This window comes from Alexandromys fortis, unplaced genomic scaffold, assembly GCF_014885135.2.
Source record: "Alexandromys fortis isolate MF-2015 unplaced genomic scaffold, M_Fortis_MF-2015_v1.1 scaffold_6, whole genome shotgun sequence".
NCBI lineage: Eukaryota > Metazoa > Chordata > Mammalia > Rodentia > Cricetidae > Alexandromys > Alexandromys fortis.
This window is the reverse complement of record NW_026067902.1, coordinates 8,549,884-8,566,472: the sequence shown is the minus strand read 5'-3', so window position 1 is coordinate 8,566,472 and position 16,589 is coordinate 8,549,884. Positions and strand designations below refer to the sequence as shown.

At 42.0% G+C, this 16,589-nt stretch overlaps 1 protein-coding gene across 1 annotated transcript in view; it reads left to right on the top strand.

The window, feature by feature from the left end:
• Nucleotides 1–499: 499 nt before the first annotated feature.
• The window catches only part of Atrn (attractin), a 137,898-nt gene continuing 121,808 nt past the window's right edge, over nucleotides 500–16,589 (top strand). The window contains exon 1 of the mRNA XM_050132193.1: nucleotides 500–985. Coding sequence (XP_049988150.1) covers nucleotides 579–985 — 407 coding nt within the window. The 5' untranslated portion in view covers nucleotides 500–578. The remainder of the gene's footprint in view (nucleotides 986–16,589) is intronic.

The following is a 16,589-nucleotide window of genomic DNA, read 5'->3' as shown; positions in this document are numbered from 1 at the left end:
GTGTGTGCATTCCATTTGTTACACAGTTATTCAAATGCCAGATTCTTAACACACGCGCCATTTCGTTATCCCTATTTTAGAAACTCGGATGCAGGACTACTTCTGCAGGGTCGCAGCTAGCACATACCACACCATTAGGCAGCCTTTTCGAAGCCCTGTCTCTCACCAAGATGTTGTTGGGGAAACCGGCTGATGGGCGGGAGGCATCCCAAGGGTAACACTTACCGCAGTCACCTTGTGTAGCAGAGCCAGGCAGCCGCCGTAGGGAGGCACTGGCTATCTTATGGTGTGGCGCGACGTGAAAAGAAAAGGGCTTCTGCCACCCTAGAGGCGTTCAGCCGCGCCAAGACCCTGGGACTGAGTCAGATCTGACACTTTGCAAGCCCGAGGACCCAGGCGCTGGCCCCGCCCACCGCGCACGCCAGCTCCGCCCCCGCTCGCGGCGTAGCCCGAGCCCCGCCCTGGGTATGGACTGGTCGGGCCACCGTCGCTCGGCCCCGCCCAGCACGGCCAGGCGAAGCAGAGCCGGCGTGCGGGGTGTGTATGTGTTCGCTGGGCGCCGGCTCAGCCCCAGGAAGATGGTGGCGGCGGCGGCGGCGGCGGCGACTGAGACGCTGCTGAAGGGGAGCACGGAGGCGACAGCAGCGCCCGCGGGCAGGAAGGTCGGGCAGCACCGACTCTGCGCCTCGACTGGGGCCTGGAGGCCGGGGCCGCGCGCCGGGTTGTGTCTCCCGTGGGTGCTGTCGCGGGCGCTGCCCCCGCCGCTGCTGCTGCCGCTGTTCTTTTCGCTGCTGCTGCTGCTGCTGCCCCGGGAGGCCGAGGCCGCGGCGGTGGCGGCGGCGGTGTCAGGCTCGGCCGCAGCCGAGGCCAAGGAATGTGACCGGCCGTGTGTCAACGGCGGCCGCTGCAACCCTGGCACTGGGCAGTGCGTCTGCCCCGCGGGCTGGGTGGGCGAGCAATGCCAGCACTGCGGGGGCCGCTTCAGGTGAGTGCGGGGCGTGAGGGGTGCAGGCCCAGTCCGACGTTCCAGGCCCAAGGCAGGTGGGGGGCATGAACTCGGTAGGATAGGGATTGCCCCACTGTGTTTGATGGTCGCTTGCCTCTTGGGAGGGACGTTCATTTGTCGCCTTGGGGTCTTACTGTGGTGGAAGGCTGAGGAGGAATGGGAACACTCTGGAGGCATTTTGTTGCTGCTGTGGGTTAGATTTGGGTCCTGAAGAGTATAAAAGCCGGCCCTGAAAACCGGTCTATTTAGGATAAACGAGGTATAAAGGAGAAGATGTCAAGCAAGCCAGTCCGTCAGTACTACCTTTATCATCCCAAGAGACTGGAGATGTAAGTACCTAGAAACACAGTAGTGGAAGTGACATGTTGGGTGGAAACAGAAGGGTAGCGCTGGATTGTGAGATTTTAGGATAGACCTACCAGTGTTTGACGTTCAAAGGGAAGTGAAGAAACCAGTTTTTGGGGTCCTCACTGTTGGTGGCATATTGGAACGGGCTGTCCAGAGAGGAGATTCCTGTTAGCCCAGGGTTCCCCTTAACATACATTTACGAGTTGGCCTGGCAGAACCTCTTGGAGAGATCACTTATTAATTAATTAGCATTTATCTCTTACTTGCTTCAGGATTGTGACAGGATTGTGACAGGATTTCTTGATAATACACACAAGTAGATAGATTTGCCGGAGTTTGGTGTGGTTCACAAGAAGTTAGGAATACAGCAAGGGAAGTTTATGTACAGACTCCCAAGTTAGAAGAACTAGAGTCGTTCATATCTTTGGCAGGTATTTGTGGACTCTGTTCTCCAACTGACATGGGAGAGCGAGGAAATGTGAACAATGACAAATAGGGCTCTTGCTCCCATTGATCGTACGCTCTACAGAAGGGTGACAGGCAGTTGACAAGAAGATAGGCAAAAGGGACGAGCGAGATAATTTTAGACAGTAGCTATCAACAGAATACAAGCAGGTGGTCTTAACAGGATTCTGACCAGCTGGTTAGAAACCACTCATGTGAGTGCTGTCTGGTCTGAGACCTGAAGGGGGTACAGGAGCACCTCTGGAAATGAAGGGGCAGAGAGTGTGTGGCTTGCTATGGTTAGGTAGAGAAGATTTGGAGGAGGAAGTGGCTTTGAACTTGGGCATTTGAGGTTCAGTAGGATTTGCAAATGTGCAACTGGGGAAAAGAATCCAGATAGAAAGAAAGGTGCAGACAGAGTGGTGGAGGCCAGAGGGTGGATGGAGTTTTGCCGGCGCCCCTGCAGAAGACAGTTGTGAGGGAGAAGTTTGGAATGTTAAGTTGTTGGCTGATAATGTCAGGTCTTCTAGGGGACTCAGAGAACAGTGACAAGATGACCTCTTAAGTAAGTGCTTCTCTTTTAGGCTGTGAGATACAGTGATAAACAAGACCGATCTTATTTTGTTCTTGCAGAACTTATCTTTTAGTTTGGGAATAAAAATACCATAATGGAGCCGGAGAGATGGCTCAGTGGTTAAGAGCACTTATTGCTCTTGCAGAGGATCTGGATTTGATTCCCAGCACCCACATGGTGGCTCAAGGCTGTTTGTAACTCAAGTTTCAGGGAATCGTACACCTTCTTCTGACCTCCAAGGACACCAGGCACACATGCAGGCAAAACACTTATACACAAAATAAAAATAAATAAATCTTTTTTCCCCTCACTGAGACAGGGTTTCTCTGAGTAGCTGTGGCTGTCTTGGAACTAGCTCTGCAGACCAGGCTCACCTTGAAGTCTAGATCCATCTGTCTCCGTCTCCTGAGCTTTGGGATTAAAGACATGCGCCATCACCGCCTGGCTGAAATAAATCATTCTTAAAAGTTCTTTAACTGTATTTTAAGTCCAGTTATCAGTCTGTTGTAATTTTGCATGAGTATGGAGGTGAATGATAGCAACAGAAGCTAACTTGTTTCAAAGTGAGACTAAGATTCATCTTTCTGTTGAGATGTTCCTGAGGGCTGATGTAGAAAGGCCAAGATGGGGAATGAGTGGTATCATGACTGGTTAGAGGGACCAGAGACCAGAGAGGTCTGTGTCATGCCAAGTAGAGGTAGGAAGTGGATTTAGAATTTTGAACATTCACCCGAGAGTGATGGAATGCAACAGGTCACTCTGTTTTTATTATAGAGTTATTGATTGGAGCCAGAACAGTATTAGCCTTGAAGGCCAGTCGGCTTTAGTGCTTCCAAGATCAATGGATGGAGGGATCTTCAAATTCTCAAAATCTGGATACTCTGTTGGGTACTGAGGAGGCTCATCTGTATTGTTTGGAGTAGGCGGGTTTTCACTGGGCGTGAGAAGTCACGAGCAGCTGATAGAGACTGTTGGTGTAGGTCAGAGGCAATGGTAATGGAGATGTGGTAGATATTGTGTGGTGTTGGAGTGATAAAATGATTAGGTCTTTGTTTTAGACTGGTTTGTTCTTGGAAGAGAGAGTGATGGTAGAGAGAGATTTCGGAAAATAGTAGATCTTATTTTGTGCGGTTGAGTGATACCACTTACAAGACACAGGGCCACAGGAAGGCTGAGGTAAGCTTAGTTTTATACACATTGAGTTTGGGCTGCTTTCATGCCATGTACTTGGCATAGAAGTGTTGGTCAGGGTCATCTACCCGTAAAAGGGATCGACAGGGAGAAAAAGGCTGTGAGTGTCTACATGAACAGTTCAGAGATGAGCCTTTTAAACAGAGGGCAGACACTCCTGATAATGCCTCAGGTACTCTGAGATGTAAGTGACTGTTACAGACATTCCCTTTGAGCTTGTTCTAATTGCTGTGAGTGTGCTTTGCTGGGCAAACAATTATGACTGCCTCTGACAATACCATTCTATTAGACGGCTTCTGGAAGTTTTAAAAGAATGAAAAGTCAAGTGTGTGGTGACACACACCTGTAAACCCAGAACTTTGGCAGCAGAAGCAGAAAGATCAGAAATTCAAAGTCGGCCTGGGCTTTTGGGCTACATAGCAAGTTTGAGGTCAGTCTGGCCTTTATGAGTCTGGTTTAAAAAAAAAAAATAGGGCTAGAGAGTTGCTTCAGTGGTTGTAAGTCCTGGCTGATGACCTTTCTCACCTCCATGGGTACTAGGCAATGCCTGTGCTCGGTACACATAAAATAAATCTAAAACTACTTTTAAAATATATGTGTACATATGTTCTGAGAGAGTAGTCTGTCTCACGCCTGTAATCACAGCTCTTGGGGACGGAGGCAGGAGGGACAGTTCAAGGCCAGCTTCAGCTGCATAGCAGTTTAAGAGTGACATGAGGTTACTTGAGATTCTCTCAGAAATTAAAAAGAAATAGATACTCAGAAAGGAGGAGGAAGTTACAGTCTTTTAGTTGAATGATTCATCTTTGAGAATGGGTAAAGAATTAAATGTTGCTTTTGATTACAGTAATATGTATCCTGGTTTAACTTAGCTCTTCCTTCCTTCGTTCCTTCCTTCCATGGATACATTTTTGGCTTGATTCTGATTTTCGGTGTAGTGCTGGGTCTTGAATCAAGAGCCTCATGTGGGCTGGGTAAACACTTTACTACTGAGCTACATTCCCACTACTCCCATTCTGGTTTAGAATGGCATCAAGTCAAGGTGTCTGTCTGAATTTTGTGTGCCAGCGGACTTGTGTGTGTGTGTGTGTGTGCGCACACACACGCTCAGTTTACACGAGAAGATTGCTGTGTGGCGGTCAGAGGCAGCTTAGGTTCTGGGGATTGCTCTCAGGCTGTAAGGCGCGTGTGACAAGTGCCTTACCCACGAACCATCCCGCTGGCCAGGTTTGAAGACTTATTTATGTAACTCCTGTGTTAGAAGACTGTGTAGGTCTTTTTTGTTACTTGAAAGAAATGTAGACTAATGAAGTGTTAAATTTTACTAACGTTATCGCCGAGTTAAAGAATATATTAGCATTTATTTTGTGTCAGTGTATACTGTAACAGTAGTGATGGTCACAACAGCATCTTCCTTCATTTCAGTTACTTTCCACCAGCATTGTGCCTTTAAAATGTCCTTTTAGAAATTATCCTTTTAATTCTTAATATTCCCATTTCAAAGGTAGGTAAACTGAGTTTGAAGCGGGCGTTTAAAAAGAGCATTGCTTGTGTATTAGCGCAGAATATTTATATATGGGTGCACATGCCTGTCTAGAGGTCAGAAGGCAATTTTATGGAGTTGATTCTCTTTCCACATGGGCTCTGGCGGTCAAATTGGGTTGTCAGGCTAGGTGGCAAGTACCTTCACTTACTGAGCTCTTTGACCTACCCTGAAATGTTCTTGGTTTTTTGTTTTGTTTTTTCCTTCTTTCTCTGCTGTGGAAGAAACTCAAGGCTTTTTACATGCCAGGTTTGTTACCACTGAGCTACACAAAAGTACAGAAATTGCAGATCTATTGAATAACTTGCCCAAGGCCATAGAACTTGTGTAAAATTGGAATTTGAACTTAGGTCTTGTGTGATTCTGAAATCCTGCTGTCTGTGATAGCATTTGGCCTTTCGTTTTTGTTTGAGTTCAGTTACCTTTTTGATTATTCTTTGGAAGGACTGTCTTGATTCCAGCAAAGTCTTTGAAAAATAGGGGAAACAAAGTAGATTTTTATAATAGAAAAAAATAGCATAAAAGCATCTTATCTGCCAGAATCATTGGCTGCTTGTCTGAGGACAGAAATTCCCTTCTAACAAGAGAGAGAATTCTGAAAATAAAATTCGAAGAAAATGGCAAGTTTGGTGTTTTTGTAATACGCACTAGGTAATTCTTGGTATTAACTGGAAGCCCTAACTTTATGCTCATGGACCCAACTTAGTTTTTTATCTGTCTTGTTTAGTGCTATGTTTTCAGAGTTTGGAAGAGTGCTTGGGGGCTGAGATTCTCCTGTACATTATTTGTGGGGCGAGTCTGGTATTGGCCTGGTTCAGCTTTCTATGTAGTCTAGGCTGGTCTCAGACTTGCAGAAATCCTCCTGGTTTGACCTCTCAGGTGCTGAGATTGTCCAGCTTCTTTATTTCTTAGGATCAGCCACATGACTGATACTATCTTTTGTCTTCTGTTTCTCCTGAGCCTCTCTACCGTCGGTCATTTCCTGGCTTCTTTATTGGGATGTTTTGCTGTCAGCTTCTGAGCTGAGCCTAACACCAAACAAACTTCTTATCCTCATTGAATTTTTTCTCCCTCCCTCCCTCCCTCCCTCCCTCCCTCCCTCCCTTTCAGTTGCAAGTTCTATTTTAGCCAAGGAAAGCCCAAATGTAGACTTGTGGCTCTTGGCACCTGTCTAAAGTTCTATTAGTTTGTCCTTTCTGACTGTCTGCTCTCTAGAGCACCTGACCCTTCTTCACCTTGTCACTGACCTGTCTGTGCTGCATTCTAAATAACTGGTCCCTCAGACCTTTAACCATCCCACGTGTTCTCTATAAATCTCCTAAAAATGTGTCATTGTTATGCTCAGAAAACTGTCTTCTTTTTGCACAGTCTTATTCTGTATTTCAGAGTAGTTTTGAATTCACTGTGATTCTCCTGCCTCAACTTCCCAAGTGTTAGGATTCTAGACATTAGCCACCATGGTTGCCAGAATAATTCTTTCAAAGCCTTTCTTTTGGAAGTAAAAGGACTTGTAGCCAAGCCAGACAATCTGAATTTGATCCACAATACCCACGCAGTGGAGGAAAGGACCAGTGCTGGAAAGTTTTTCTTTGACCTCCACACATGGACAGTGTGACATACGTGAGTACTTCTTTTTTCGGTGAATGAATAAGATCACAAAAGAACCAAGCAAGACTCTTCTTATCTGCAGAATGGCCTTGAGTATTAGGGTCCCATTCCTTTATAAACATCCCCTTTCCCACTCAAATCTTTCTACTTTTAGGTTTTTGGTTTGTTTTGGGTCTTTGTTGAATTCCGTGTTACTCCCTCCCTTTATTACTCCCCCAACACACACACTACTGAGCTGGGGGCTGAACTCAGGCCCTTGGTCCTTGGCAGGCAAACTCTCTACTACTGAGTTAAAACCCTAACCCAATTTTTTTTATAAGAATATGGATCTGTACACATTCTTTTTTTAAATATTTATTTATTTNATTTATTATGTATATAATATTCTGTCTGTGTGTATGTCTACAGGCCAGAAGAGGGCACCAGACCTCATTACAGATGGTTGTGAGCCACCATGTGGTTGCGGGGAATTGAACTCAGGACCTTTGAAAGAGCAGGCAATGCTCTTAACCCCTGAGCCATCTCTCCAGCCCCCCCTAACCCAATTTTTAAATGGCTTTTCCAGGCTGTCTTTGTACTTCCTGTGTAGCCTAGGATGCCCTTAAACTGCTGGTCCTGCCTGCACCTCCCAAATACTGGGATTATAGGGGTATGCCAGACCTTATTTTCAGTTCCTTAAAATTTAAAATTTTTTTTTTTTTTTAAGTTTTTGAGACAGGGTATCACTGTATAGTCCTGACTGGTCTACACAGTTATGTGTAGACCAGGCTGGTTTTGAGGTCATAGGTTGTGCTGAGATTGAAAGTGTCTGTCACCATGCCTGGTGTATTTTTGTCCTTTATAAAAGGAGTCGGTTCTTCTTACAGCATTACCTTCTTTTGAGATGTGCCATCAACCTGTTCAATTCATAGATTATTTTTATCAATGATTATTAGGTGTTAGATATTGTGCCCTACCTTGAGAATAAGAGGGTGAGAATTAGGCCTTGCTCTTCCTTCAGAGTCCAGAATTCTGAGTGGGAGATAGATGTGGGTATAGGCCCTTAGAATGTCAAGACAGAAACCCAGGCAGTTTATGATCCTGGACTAGTTGTGTTGGAAAGACTCGGTCTTCTTAGGGCTCTCATGGAAGGCATCCCAGAGAACAGGACTTTGGGGAAATCCAAGAGGTTGAGTGTGGTTAGACACTCCGAGGGAGAAAGACCTTACAGAATCAAGAGTTTTTGCGTAGGCAAAAGCAAAGCATGGGTTATCAGACTGAGTGCCTTGATTTCCTAGTGTGTTATTGTATTGCACACTGCTGGCTTATCACAACGGATTTCCTCATAGTTCTGGAGGTTACATGTCTGAAATGAGGTAAAAATAGTGCATGCCTGCCTCTAAAGACCAGAGAGAATATGTTCCATGCCTTTGTCTTAGCTTCCGGAGTATCAGCAGTCTTTGCCATTCCTTGGCAATCTACATGGTACTGTTACAGAGTCTCTTCCCTTATGGACATAGTCACACTGGATGTACACGTTTGACCTTTTCCAAATCTGATTGTATCTGCAAAGTCCCAAAAGTCACATTCACGGTGACCAGGGTTAGGGATTCAGCACACATTCTTGTAGGACACAGTTCAACCCACAGCAGTTAATGGAACTGAAACATAAATGAATATTGTTGATGAAGCCAGTGTTTGTGTGTGCTCAGGGTGGGGGGTGGAGGTGTATTGGAAGGAAGGGGGAATGGAAGGTGACCCTGCTGTGGCCTTTTATTAACAGCCCACAGCTTTAGATTGTGTCCTTGACTGAGGATATATATACCCATCATCAAGGCAGGGCAGTTTTTGGCTGTAGTGACTGACTCAGGCATGTGATTTAAGGGACTCTCAGGACAGCTGGGGACTTCTCTGTGGGTGTGTGTGAAGGAGAGCCTTTGTCGTCTTTTGCTGGTGACCAGCTATTGAGTTTTATAGCTACCGCTGTTTGGAGAGGAATTCACCTCAGACCAGGTGAATTCCAGAAGGGGGAGGATGGCAGAGGACTTACTGCATCTGCCTCAGGCCTCTCCTGAGGAGCCACATTTTAGAGTTGACGTCTTGTCACTTATAATCTTTGCTTGCTGGGCAGTGGTGGCGCACGCCTTTAATCCCAGTTCTCTGGAGGCAAAGGCAGGCGGTCTCTGTGAGTTCAAGGCCAGCCTGGTCTATAAGAAATAGTTCCAGGACAGGCTCCAAAACTACAGAGAAACAATGTCTTGGGGAAAAAAAAGAAAAGGAAAGTTTTGCTATGGAAAGTTTGATTGGGAGGGAGGGCTAGCCAAGTAGGGTTACTCAGCTCCCAATCCTGTAGCACGTTACCATAGACAGCATCTGTTAAAGATCCCCAAGACAGCCAAATAGTTTTATTTACTTACGTATGGAGGCATGAATATAAATATACATAGGAAAATCAGAGTACATTTATGATCAAAACAGTTTTTATTTAAATACAGAGTGGCTGTAGTTGAACAGAAATTTCACGTTAATTTGGTTTCAGCGTGAACGTGCCTCCGGCAGTAGTGAGAAGTGCTTGGGTCTGAATAGTCAGCAGCCTCTGAGACCTAACTGGGTTCCACTTAGAGTTTTACTATTTTATGTGATTTTTTTCAAGTGCAGTTTGACAAAAATAACTTCTGTCAGTAGCTTCTCTACTGTTCAGTCTTTTTGCACTGTAGCTCTTTCCCTTTCCCTTCCTCACACTTTCAAACTAGTCCTAAGTTTACAGGAATATGGACTTGACATTTTCTAGCTTTTTTTTTTTTCTACTTAGGATTGCTTTCTTGTACTTTTTCCCTTATTTTATTAACACCATATCTCTTCCTTCTGAGACTTAGAGTTGTGTAGCTCAGGCTGTCCCTGAACGCTCCTCTATCTGTGTGGGCCAGCCTTCTGAGGCTGATGTCACACTCCTCCATATTGGGGCACTAACTGCTTTTCTTTTATCACTTGAGATCATAGTTTGATTTTAACCTTCCAATTTTTAATTCTTCAAGTTTTCAGATTTTTTCCTCTTCTTCAAGTTACAATTTGAGTGAACATTAGGTCTGACTGTATCTGCATATTTACTTGTTTAAAATTCTTTATTTTTTCATTTATAGAAATTAATTTTAGTCATGGATGAGTTGCATATTTTATTTTAGAATTTGAAATGAACACCATATGGTAGTTATTAAGTGAATGAAATTTTCATTTAATTCCTCTTGGTCTTTTTTGTATTCTTTTTAAAGAAGATTTTATTTTTGGCAGTAGTCTACCCAGCCACAGCTTTTCTAAATTATCATCTTTTCTAGGCATGCTCTTCCTAACACTTTGGGCTTGCCCACATTTTGGGCTTCCTTACTTTTCCTTTAAAGCCTTCCTCCCTCCCTCTCTCCCTGCCATTGTGTATCTTGTCATCCCCCACTCCTCAACACCCATCCTGGCTTTTCTGCCCGGCTTTTCTTCTCCTCATTGTCCTCCTCTGGGAAGTTGCTGAGATTTATACTCTGAGTGGTTTTTCTTTTAAATTATTATTATTATTAATTATTACTTCTGTGTGTTTAAGAGTATGTCCACATCTGCATGGGTGCCCAAGGAAGTCAGAAGAGGTTGGATCCCTTAAAGCTGAAGTTGCATCTAGTTTTGAGCTATCTTACGTGGGTGTTGGGTTCGAACTGTTAGCAAGAGCCTTCTTATAGTGTCATCCCTCCAGCCCCTGTTTTGTAATCGTGTTTTGTGTTTTTGTTATTTTGAGACAGGATCTTACTATATAGTTCTGGTTGACCTTGATATGTAGACCAGGCTCTGTTTGGATTCACAGAAATCTCCCGCCTCTGCCTTCTGAGTGCTGGGATTAAAGGTGTGCGCAGCCACCCCACCATCACCACATACCTGCCTGCCACTTCCTTCCCCCAATTAAAATGGCCTTACTCTGTAGCTCAGGCTTGCTCTTGAACTATGTGTGTAGCCTAGCCCAGCCTGTAGTACTATAATAACAGACATGCACCATAAATCTTGTAAAGGTAATTTGTTAATAAGGATCATAATTGTGCTGACTAGTTGTGTCACTTTGACACAAACTAAAGTTATCTGGGAAGAGAAAACCTTAATTGAGAAAATGCTCCTAAGGCTGGAGAGATGACGTAGCTGTTAAAGGCTAGGCTCACAACCAAAAATATAAGAGAAAATGTTCCTGTCTTAGTTACTTTTCTATTCCTGTGAAGAGACACCATAATTAAGGTAAAATAAAGCTTATAAAAGGAAACATCTAATTGGGGGCTTGCTTATAGTTTGAGGGGGTGAGTCCATGACCATCGTGGCAGGAAGTGTGATGGCAGCATGCAGGTAGGCATAGCACTGGAACATTATCTGAGGGCTGGCATCTGATTCACAAGGGGGAGGCAGAGAGAAAGACTGGGACTGGCATGGGCTTTTAAAACCTCACAGCCTACCCTCAGTGCCATACCTCCTCCAACAAGGCCACATTTCTTAATTCTGGGAACTAAACTTTTTTTTTTTAAATATTTATTTATTTTATTATGTATACAATATTCTGTCTGTGTGTATGCCTGCAGGCCAGAAGAGGGCACCAGACCCCTTTACAGATGGTTGTGAGCCACCATGTGGTTGCTGGGAATTGAACTTAGGACCTCTGGAAGAGCAGGCAATGCTCTTTACCTCTGAGCCATTTCTCCAGCCCCAAGACATAGATAATTTAAAATGAACATTTAATTTAAGATCAAATTTGACCTGGTGGCATAAGCCAATCTATAATCCCAGCTACTTGGGGCCTAAGGTAGAAATGTTACAAGTTCAAGGGCTTCCTGTCTACAGAAGAGTTCAAGGCAGGTCTAAATGTCTTCAAGAGGATCATGAGTGTGTGTGTGCATATGTGGGTGTGTACACGAGATTCTCTCTCAAGCTTGAGGTGGAAAGGGGCTGGAGCTGGGACTGAAGCTCAGTGGCCATGTTTTTCGCTAGCATGTGCCCTCCCTGGGTTTGATTCCCAGTGCCACAAGTATTTTTTTTGAGATTGAACATATATTAATATTTATACTATATTTAAAATAATGTAATATTAGTCTAAAAATATTGAGTTTAGACTTGTCTTGAAAAACAAATGAATTTGACTGTTTCTCCTATTAAAAATAGGTAATTTTTCTGTTCTAGTTGCTTTAAAAATTACCTCATAGAATTTTTTTTGCTTTAACTTACATGATAGTTTCCAAGTATTGATAAGCATTTTTTCTGCAGAATGGCATATTTCCTATTTAGTTTTTTTCTCCCTTTTCCCTATAAATGAAAAGACCAAGCCAACTGTAATTGTCACTTGATTTTTCTCTTGTTTAAAAATTACTTTATTCCATTTATTATTGTGTGTATGATATATGTATATGGATGTGCACATGCCATGAGGTCAAAAAACAACTTTGTGGAGTTCTTATTTTTTATCTTTTTTTTTTTGGTTTGTTTAATACTAGAGATGTTTTACAAAGTTATGAAAGATTGTGGTCAGAAAGCTTAGCAAAGTTGATTATGGGGCAAAGTTCTCGAATTAGATTGATTTATAATAGTCTTCTATAGCTTGTGCTTGAATGTCATCATACTTCTCTTTAACAAATGTCATTACAGCCCTTTAGTTGGATTGGCATTTGGACCTCTGGTTGAGAAACACTGACCAACATTGGCAATAAGTATTTGGTTGCTTAAAAGTAATCAGATGTTTGATGCTGGGCCAGTTCTTAGAGTTTTGTTTTGTTTTGAGACAGGGTCTTATGTAGCCAAGGATTTTGAATTCTGACCTTCTTGCTTCTCTACCTTCTGAGTGCTGGGATTATAGGGATGTGTCACCGTGGTGTTTTGAACAAGATGTCCCTCATAAATCTTGGTTCTTGATGACTATTTGCGAGCATCAGGAGGTATGTTCTTGCTAGAGGAAGTCACATCACTGGGAGCTGACTCTGAGGTTTCAAAGGACTCATACCATTTCAGGTTAGCTTTCTCTACTTCCTGATTTTGAATGGAGATGTGAACTCTCTGCTCCAACTGCCTGTTGTCTGCGGCCTCTGCTCTGCTTCGTGGACTGTTATCCCTCTGGAACCATAAGCCCCAAATCAGTCCTTTCTTCCATAAGTTGCCATAGTCATGGTGTTTTAAACCACAGCAATAGAAAAGTAACTAAGAGAGCCATCATGCCTGGCTTTTTATTTGGTTCAAGGCATGCTAGGCAAGCACTCAACCAAAAGCCACATCCTCAATCCTGTATTTCAAACCTATAGAAGAGATGAAAAGATTAACAAAATGAACATCTGTGAACTTCCAGGTATTGCTGAATTTCTTTCATATTATTATTCTAAGTAGTAAATTACAGATATCAAAGACCTGGTATTATCCTTCCATAACTATTCTTGCCATCTTCCTGAGGTAGCTAGTATGTGACACTATGCTTATTTCACTTGTATGTTTCCACTTTTCTGTGTGTATATGCATATAATAAAAATATGTACTTATTACATTAATATACAATATCTTGTTTCTAAAAACAAGATAATCTTTTTATTTTTATTTTATTATTTATTTGTTTTTGAGACAGGGTCTCATTGTATAGTCCTGGTTAGCCTGTATTTGATATATATAGACCAGGCTAGCTAGCCTCAAACTCACAGAAATTCTACTTACTGCTGACTCCAGGGTACTAGGATTAAAGATATTCTTTCAACCTTTAAAATAATTATTTTGTATGTATAGGTGTTTTGTCTGCATGTCTGTCTGTGCACTATGTGTGTAACTGGTGTCTGTGGAGACCAGAAGAGGGCATCGGATCCCCTGGAACTGGAGTTAGAGACAGTTCTGAGCTGCCTTATGTGTGCTGGGAATCAAACGTAGGTCCTCTGTAAGAGCAACCAGTGTTCTTAACCACTGAGCCATCTCTCCAGCCTCCTGATTAACCTTCTTAACATAGCTTCATGCACTTGTGTGTAATTTGCAACTGTGTTATTTTTGAGGGGCTGGGAACTGATTATCAAACTTTTAAAACTCCTTCCAAATAATTTTTAACTTATTTCCTTGCTTAATTTAGATTGATGTGTAGTTGGCACTTATCATTTTTCTAAAAATATATTTATATACTTGCAAAGATATAATTTCTGGTACATTATAGTTTCTGAGAAGAGTTTGTTATATTACTTTTTAAATATATTGTTTAGGACTGAAAATCTTGAATTTTTTTCTTAAATTACTGATCTAAACTCTTTTATGTAATCTGTTTTAAAATAATGGTTCTTCATTAAAATACTTATTTGATTTTATGTGTATGTATGTGTGTGTACCACATTCTTGCAAGAGTCTGTAGAGTTCAGAAGAGGATTTGGATTTCTGAGAAGGAGCTAGAGTTATAGATAGAGCCACCCGTGGGTTCTGGGAACCAAACCCATGTCCTCTGAAAGAGCTGTAAGCTCTCTTAACTGCTGAGCCATCTCTTCAACCCCATAATCTGATTTGATTCCCTGATATAATCTGATCATCAGTTCTGCCTCATTGATTTGAGCGTCACATACCATATACTTCATTATTTGAAAGTGTTTAAGTCTATGATGTTGAGTGTACTCATAGGTCACACAGCTGTCCTTATTTAATACTAGAACGTCTCATTGTGTGCAAAAGAAGCCCTATGTCCACTAGAAGTCATTTCTCTTTACTCCATTTTTCAATCCAGGATTATGAAGATTGACACATATTATAATCCTTTTCAAGAGTTTTATAGAATTTACTCTTTGATTTAAGGCCTTGATCCATTTTGACTTAATTTTTGTATATAATATGTGGTCCAACTTTATTTTCTTGCTGTGTGAGTAGACAGTTCGGGCTCATTTGTTGATGAGATTGTTCCCCTATCATCGAATGATGTTGCAGTTTTTATCAAAACAATTTACTGTAGATAAATAGGTTTAGTTTTAGTTTATGTTATATTTCATCCATTTTTATTTCTTTCATGTCATCACACTATCTTAATTACTGGCATCATTGTAGTATGTTTTCAGATCTCCCCATAATTTCTTAAATATGTTTTTAAAAGATAATTATAAATTTATATAATTTTGAGATCATATCCAGCACAGATTTTCCTAGTTTGTCTTACATTTTATGGCATCTTTTGCTTTTTTGTGATGCTAGGAATTGAACCTACAGCGTCATGCACACTAAGAAAATGGTCTGTAACAGCTCAATGCACAGACGGAAAGTTCAACTTTAACTGTGTTCAATTTTCAGCTCAGTTTCCTATATGGCTTATGCTTTTTGTTTCATATTTTGGAGTTCTCTTTTTGTATCAACCTTGCAGAGATCTTTGCTTTTTCATATTCTGATTGTCTACTTGTAATGTAGTGAGTTGATTGTTTTGATGCCCTTACCTAGTCATAATAAAGAATCTTATAAAAGGTAAGCATTTTTCTCAGTTCTATTTGTATATTAGTGTGCTTTTCTCCTCAAAGTTTTGAAATAGACCCTGTCATAGAACACTTTATGTCTTGCTTCTTCTTAGCCGTCTTGTCTCCTAATTTCAATAACCGATACTGAGATTAGCCCAGGGAAATTTGTTGTCTTTATCTAAGCTTTAATTATTATTGTTATTATTAAGACAGGGTTTCTGTGTGTATCCCTGGATAGATCCTCCAGTCTCAACCTCTTGAGTGCTGGGATTAAAGGCATGCACCACCACCACCTGACAAGTTTTATTATCTTTAATTATGTGTGTGTGGTTATTTGCATATATATGCAGGTGCCCATGGAGACCAGAGGCAATTAATGGATCTGGAGTTAGAGACAGTTGTGAGCCATTCTATATGAGTGCTTGAACTTTCATGCACTCTTAGCCATCGAACCATCTTTTTATCCCCTGTCTTCTTTATAAAAGATGTTTAAAAAGCCTTTTAGAAGGATATTTTATGTATTCATTTATTTAGAGCTCATGTATTTCAATATGTATACATATATATTGAAATAGATATATATTTCAAAATTGTATGACATTTGTTGGTTTATCCCTAGGTATGTAGTTTTGTTGTCTTTACACTAATCTAATTGATAAGTGTAGCATACAGGATTTGAATTTTATTATTTAATTTTGATTATTTTTAGATGAATTCTTGTGCTGTCTAGGATAATCTTCCAGTTCTTGAACCTACAGAGTCTTCCTAGCTCAGTCTTTCCATTATGTTGAATTGTAGACTGGTGCTGCTGTGCAGTTCAGCCATTCATTTGTATGTATGCGAATGTGTGTGCATGAGGGCGTGCATGTGCTGTGTATGTTTGGAGTCAGAGGATAACGTCCAGAGTTGCCTTTTCTGCTCCCACCATTTGGGTCCTGGGGATTGGCAGGCTTGGAGGGAAGTGTCTTTACATGATGAGCCATCTAACCAGCCATTACTTATTTATTTCTGGGACTGGATTGTTCCATGTAGCCTGTAGACGTTTACTGCTATACCTTTTTGTAAGTATGTATGTATGTGTGGAAGGATATATGGATTTGTATGTGTGAGTGTGTACATGTTTGTGTGTGAGTATGAGTGCTTGTGTACATGGGTGGAGGCCAGAAGAAGGCATGGAGTATCTCCTATCACCCTTTGCCTATACCTTTGAAGCAGGACTCTCTGCCCCCTTTGGAGCTGAGGTTGCAGCTTTGTGAGCATGCCTGGCTCGTTTGGTCCTTATGATTGTGAAGCAAGTATTCTTAATGCTGAGCCATCTCTCCAGCTACCACTTTCTTCTTCTTCTTCTTCTTCTTCTTCTTCTTCTTCTTCTTCTTCTTCTTCTTCTTCTTCTTCTTCTTCTTCTTCTTCTTCTTCTTCTTCTCCTCCTCCTCCTCCTCCTCCTCCTCC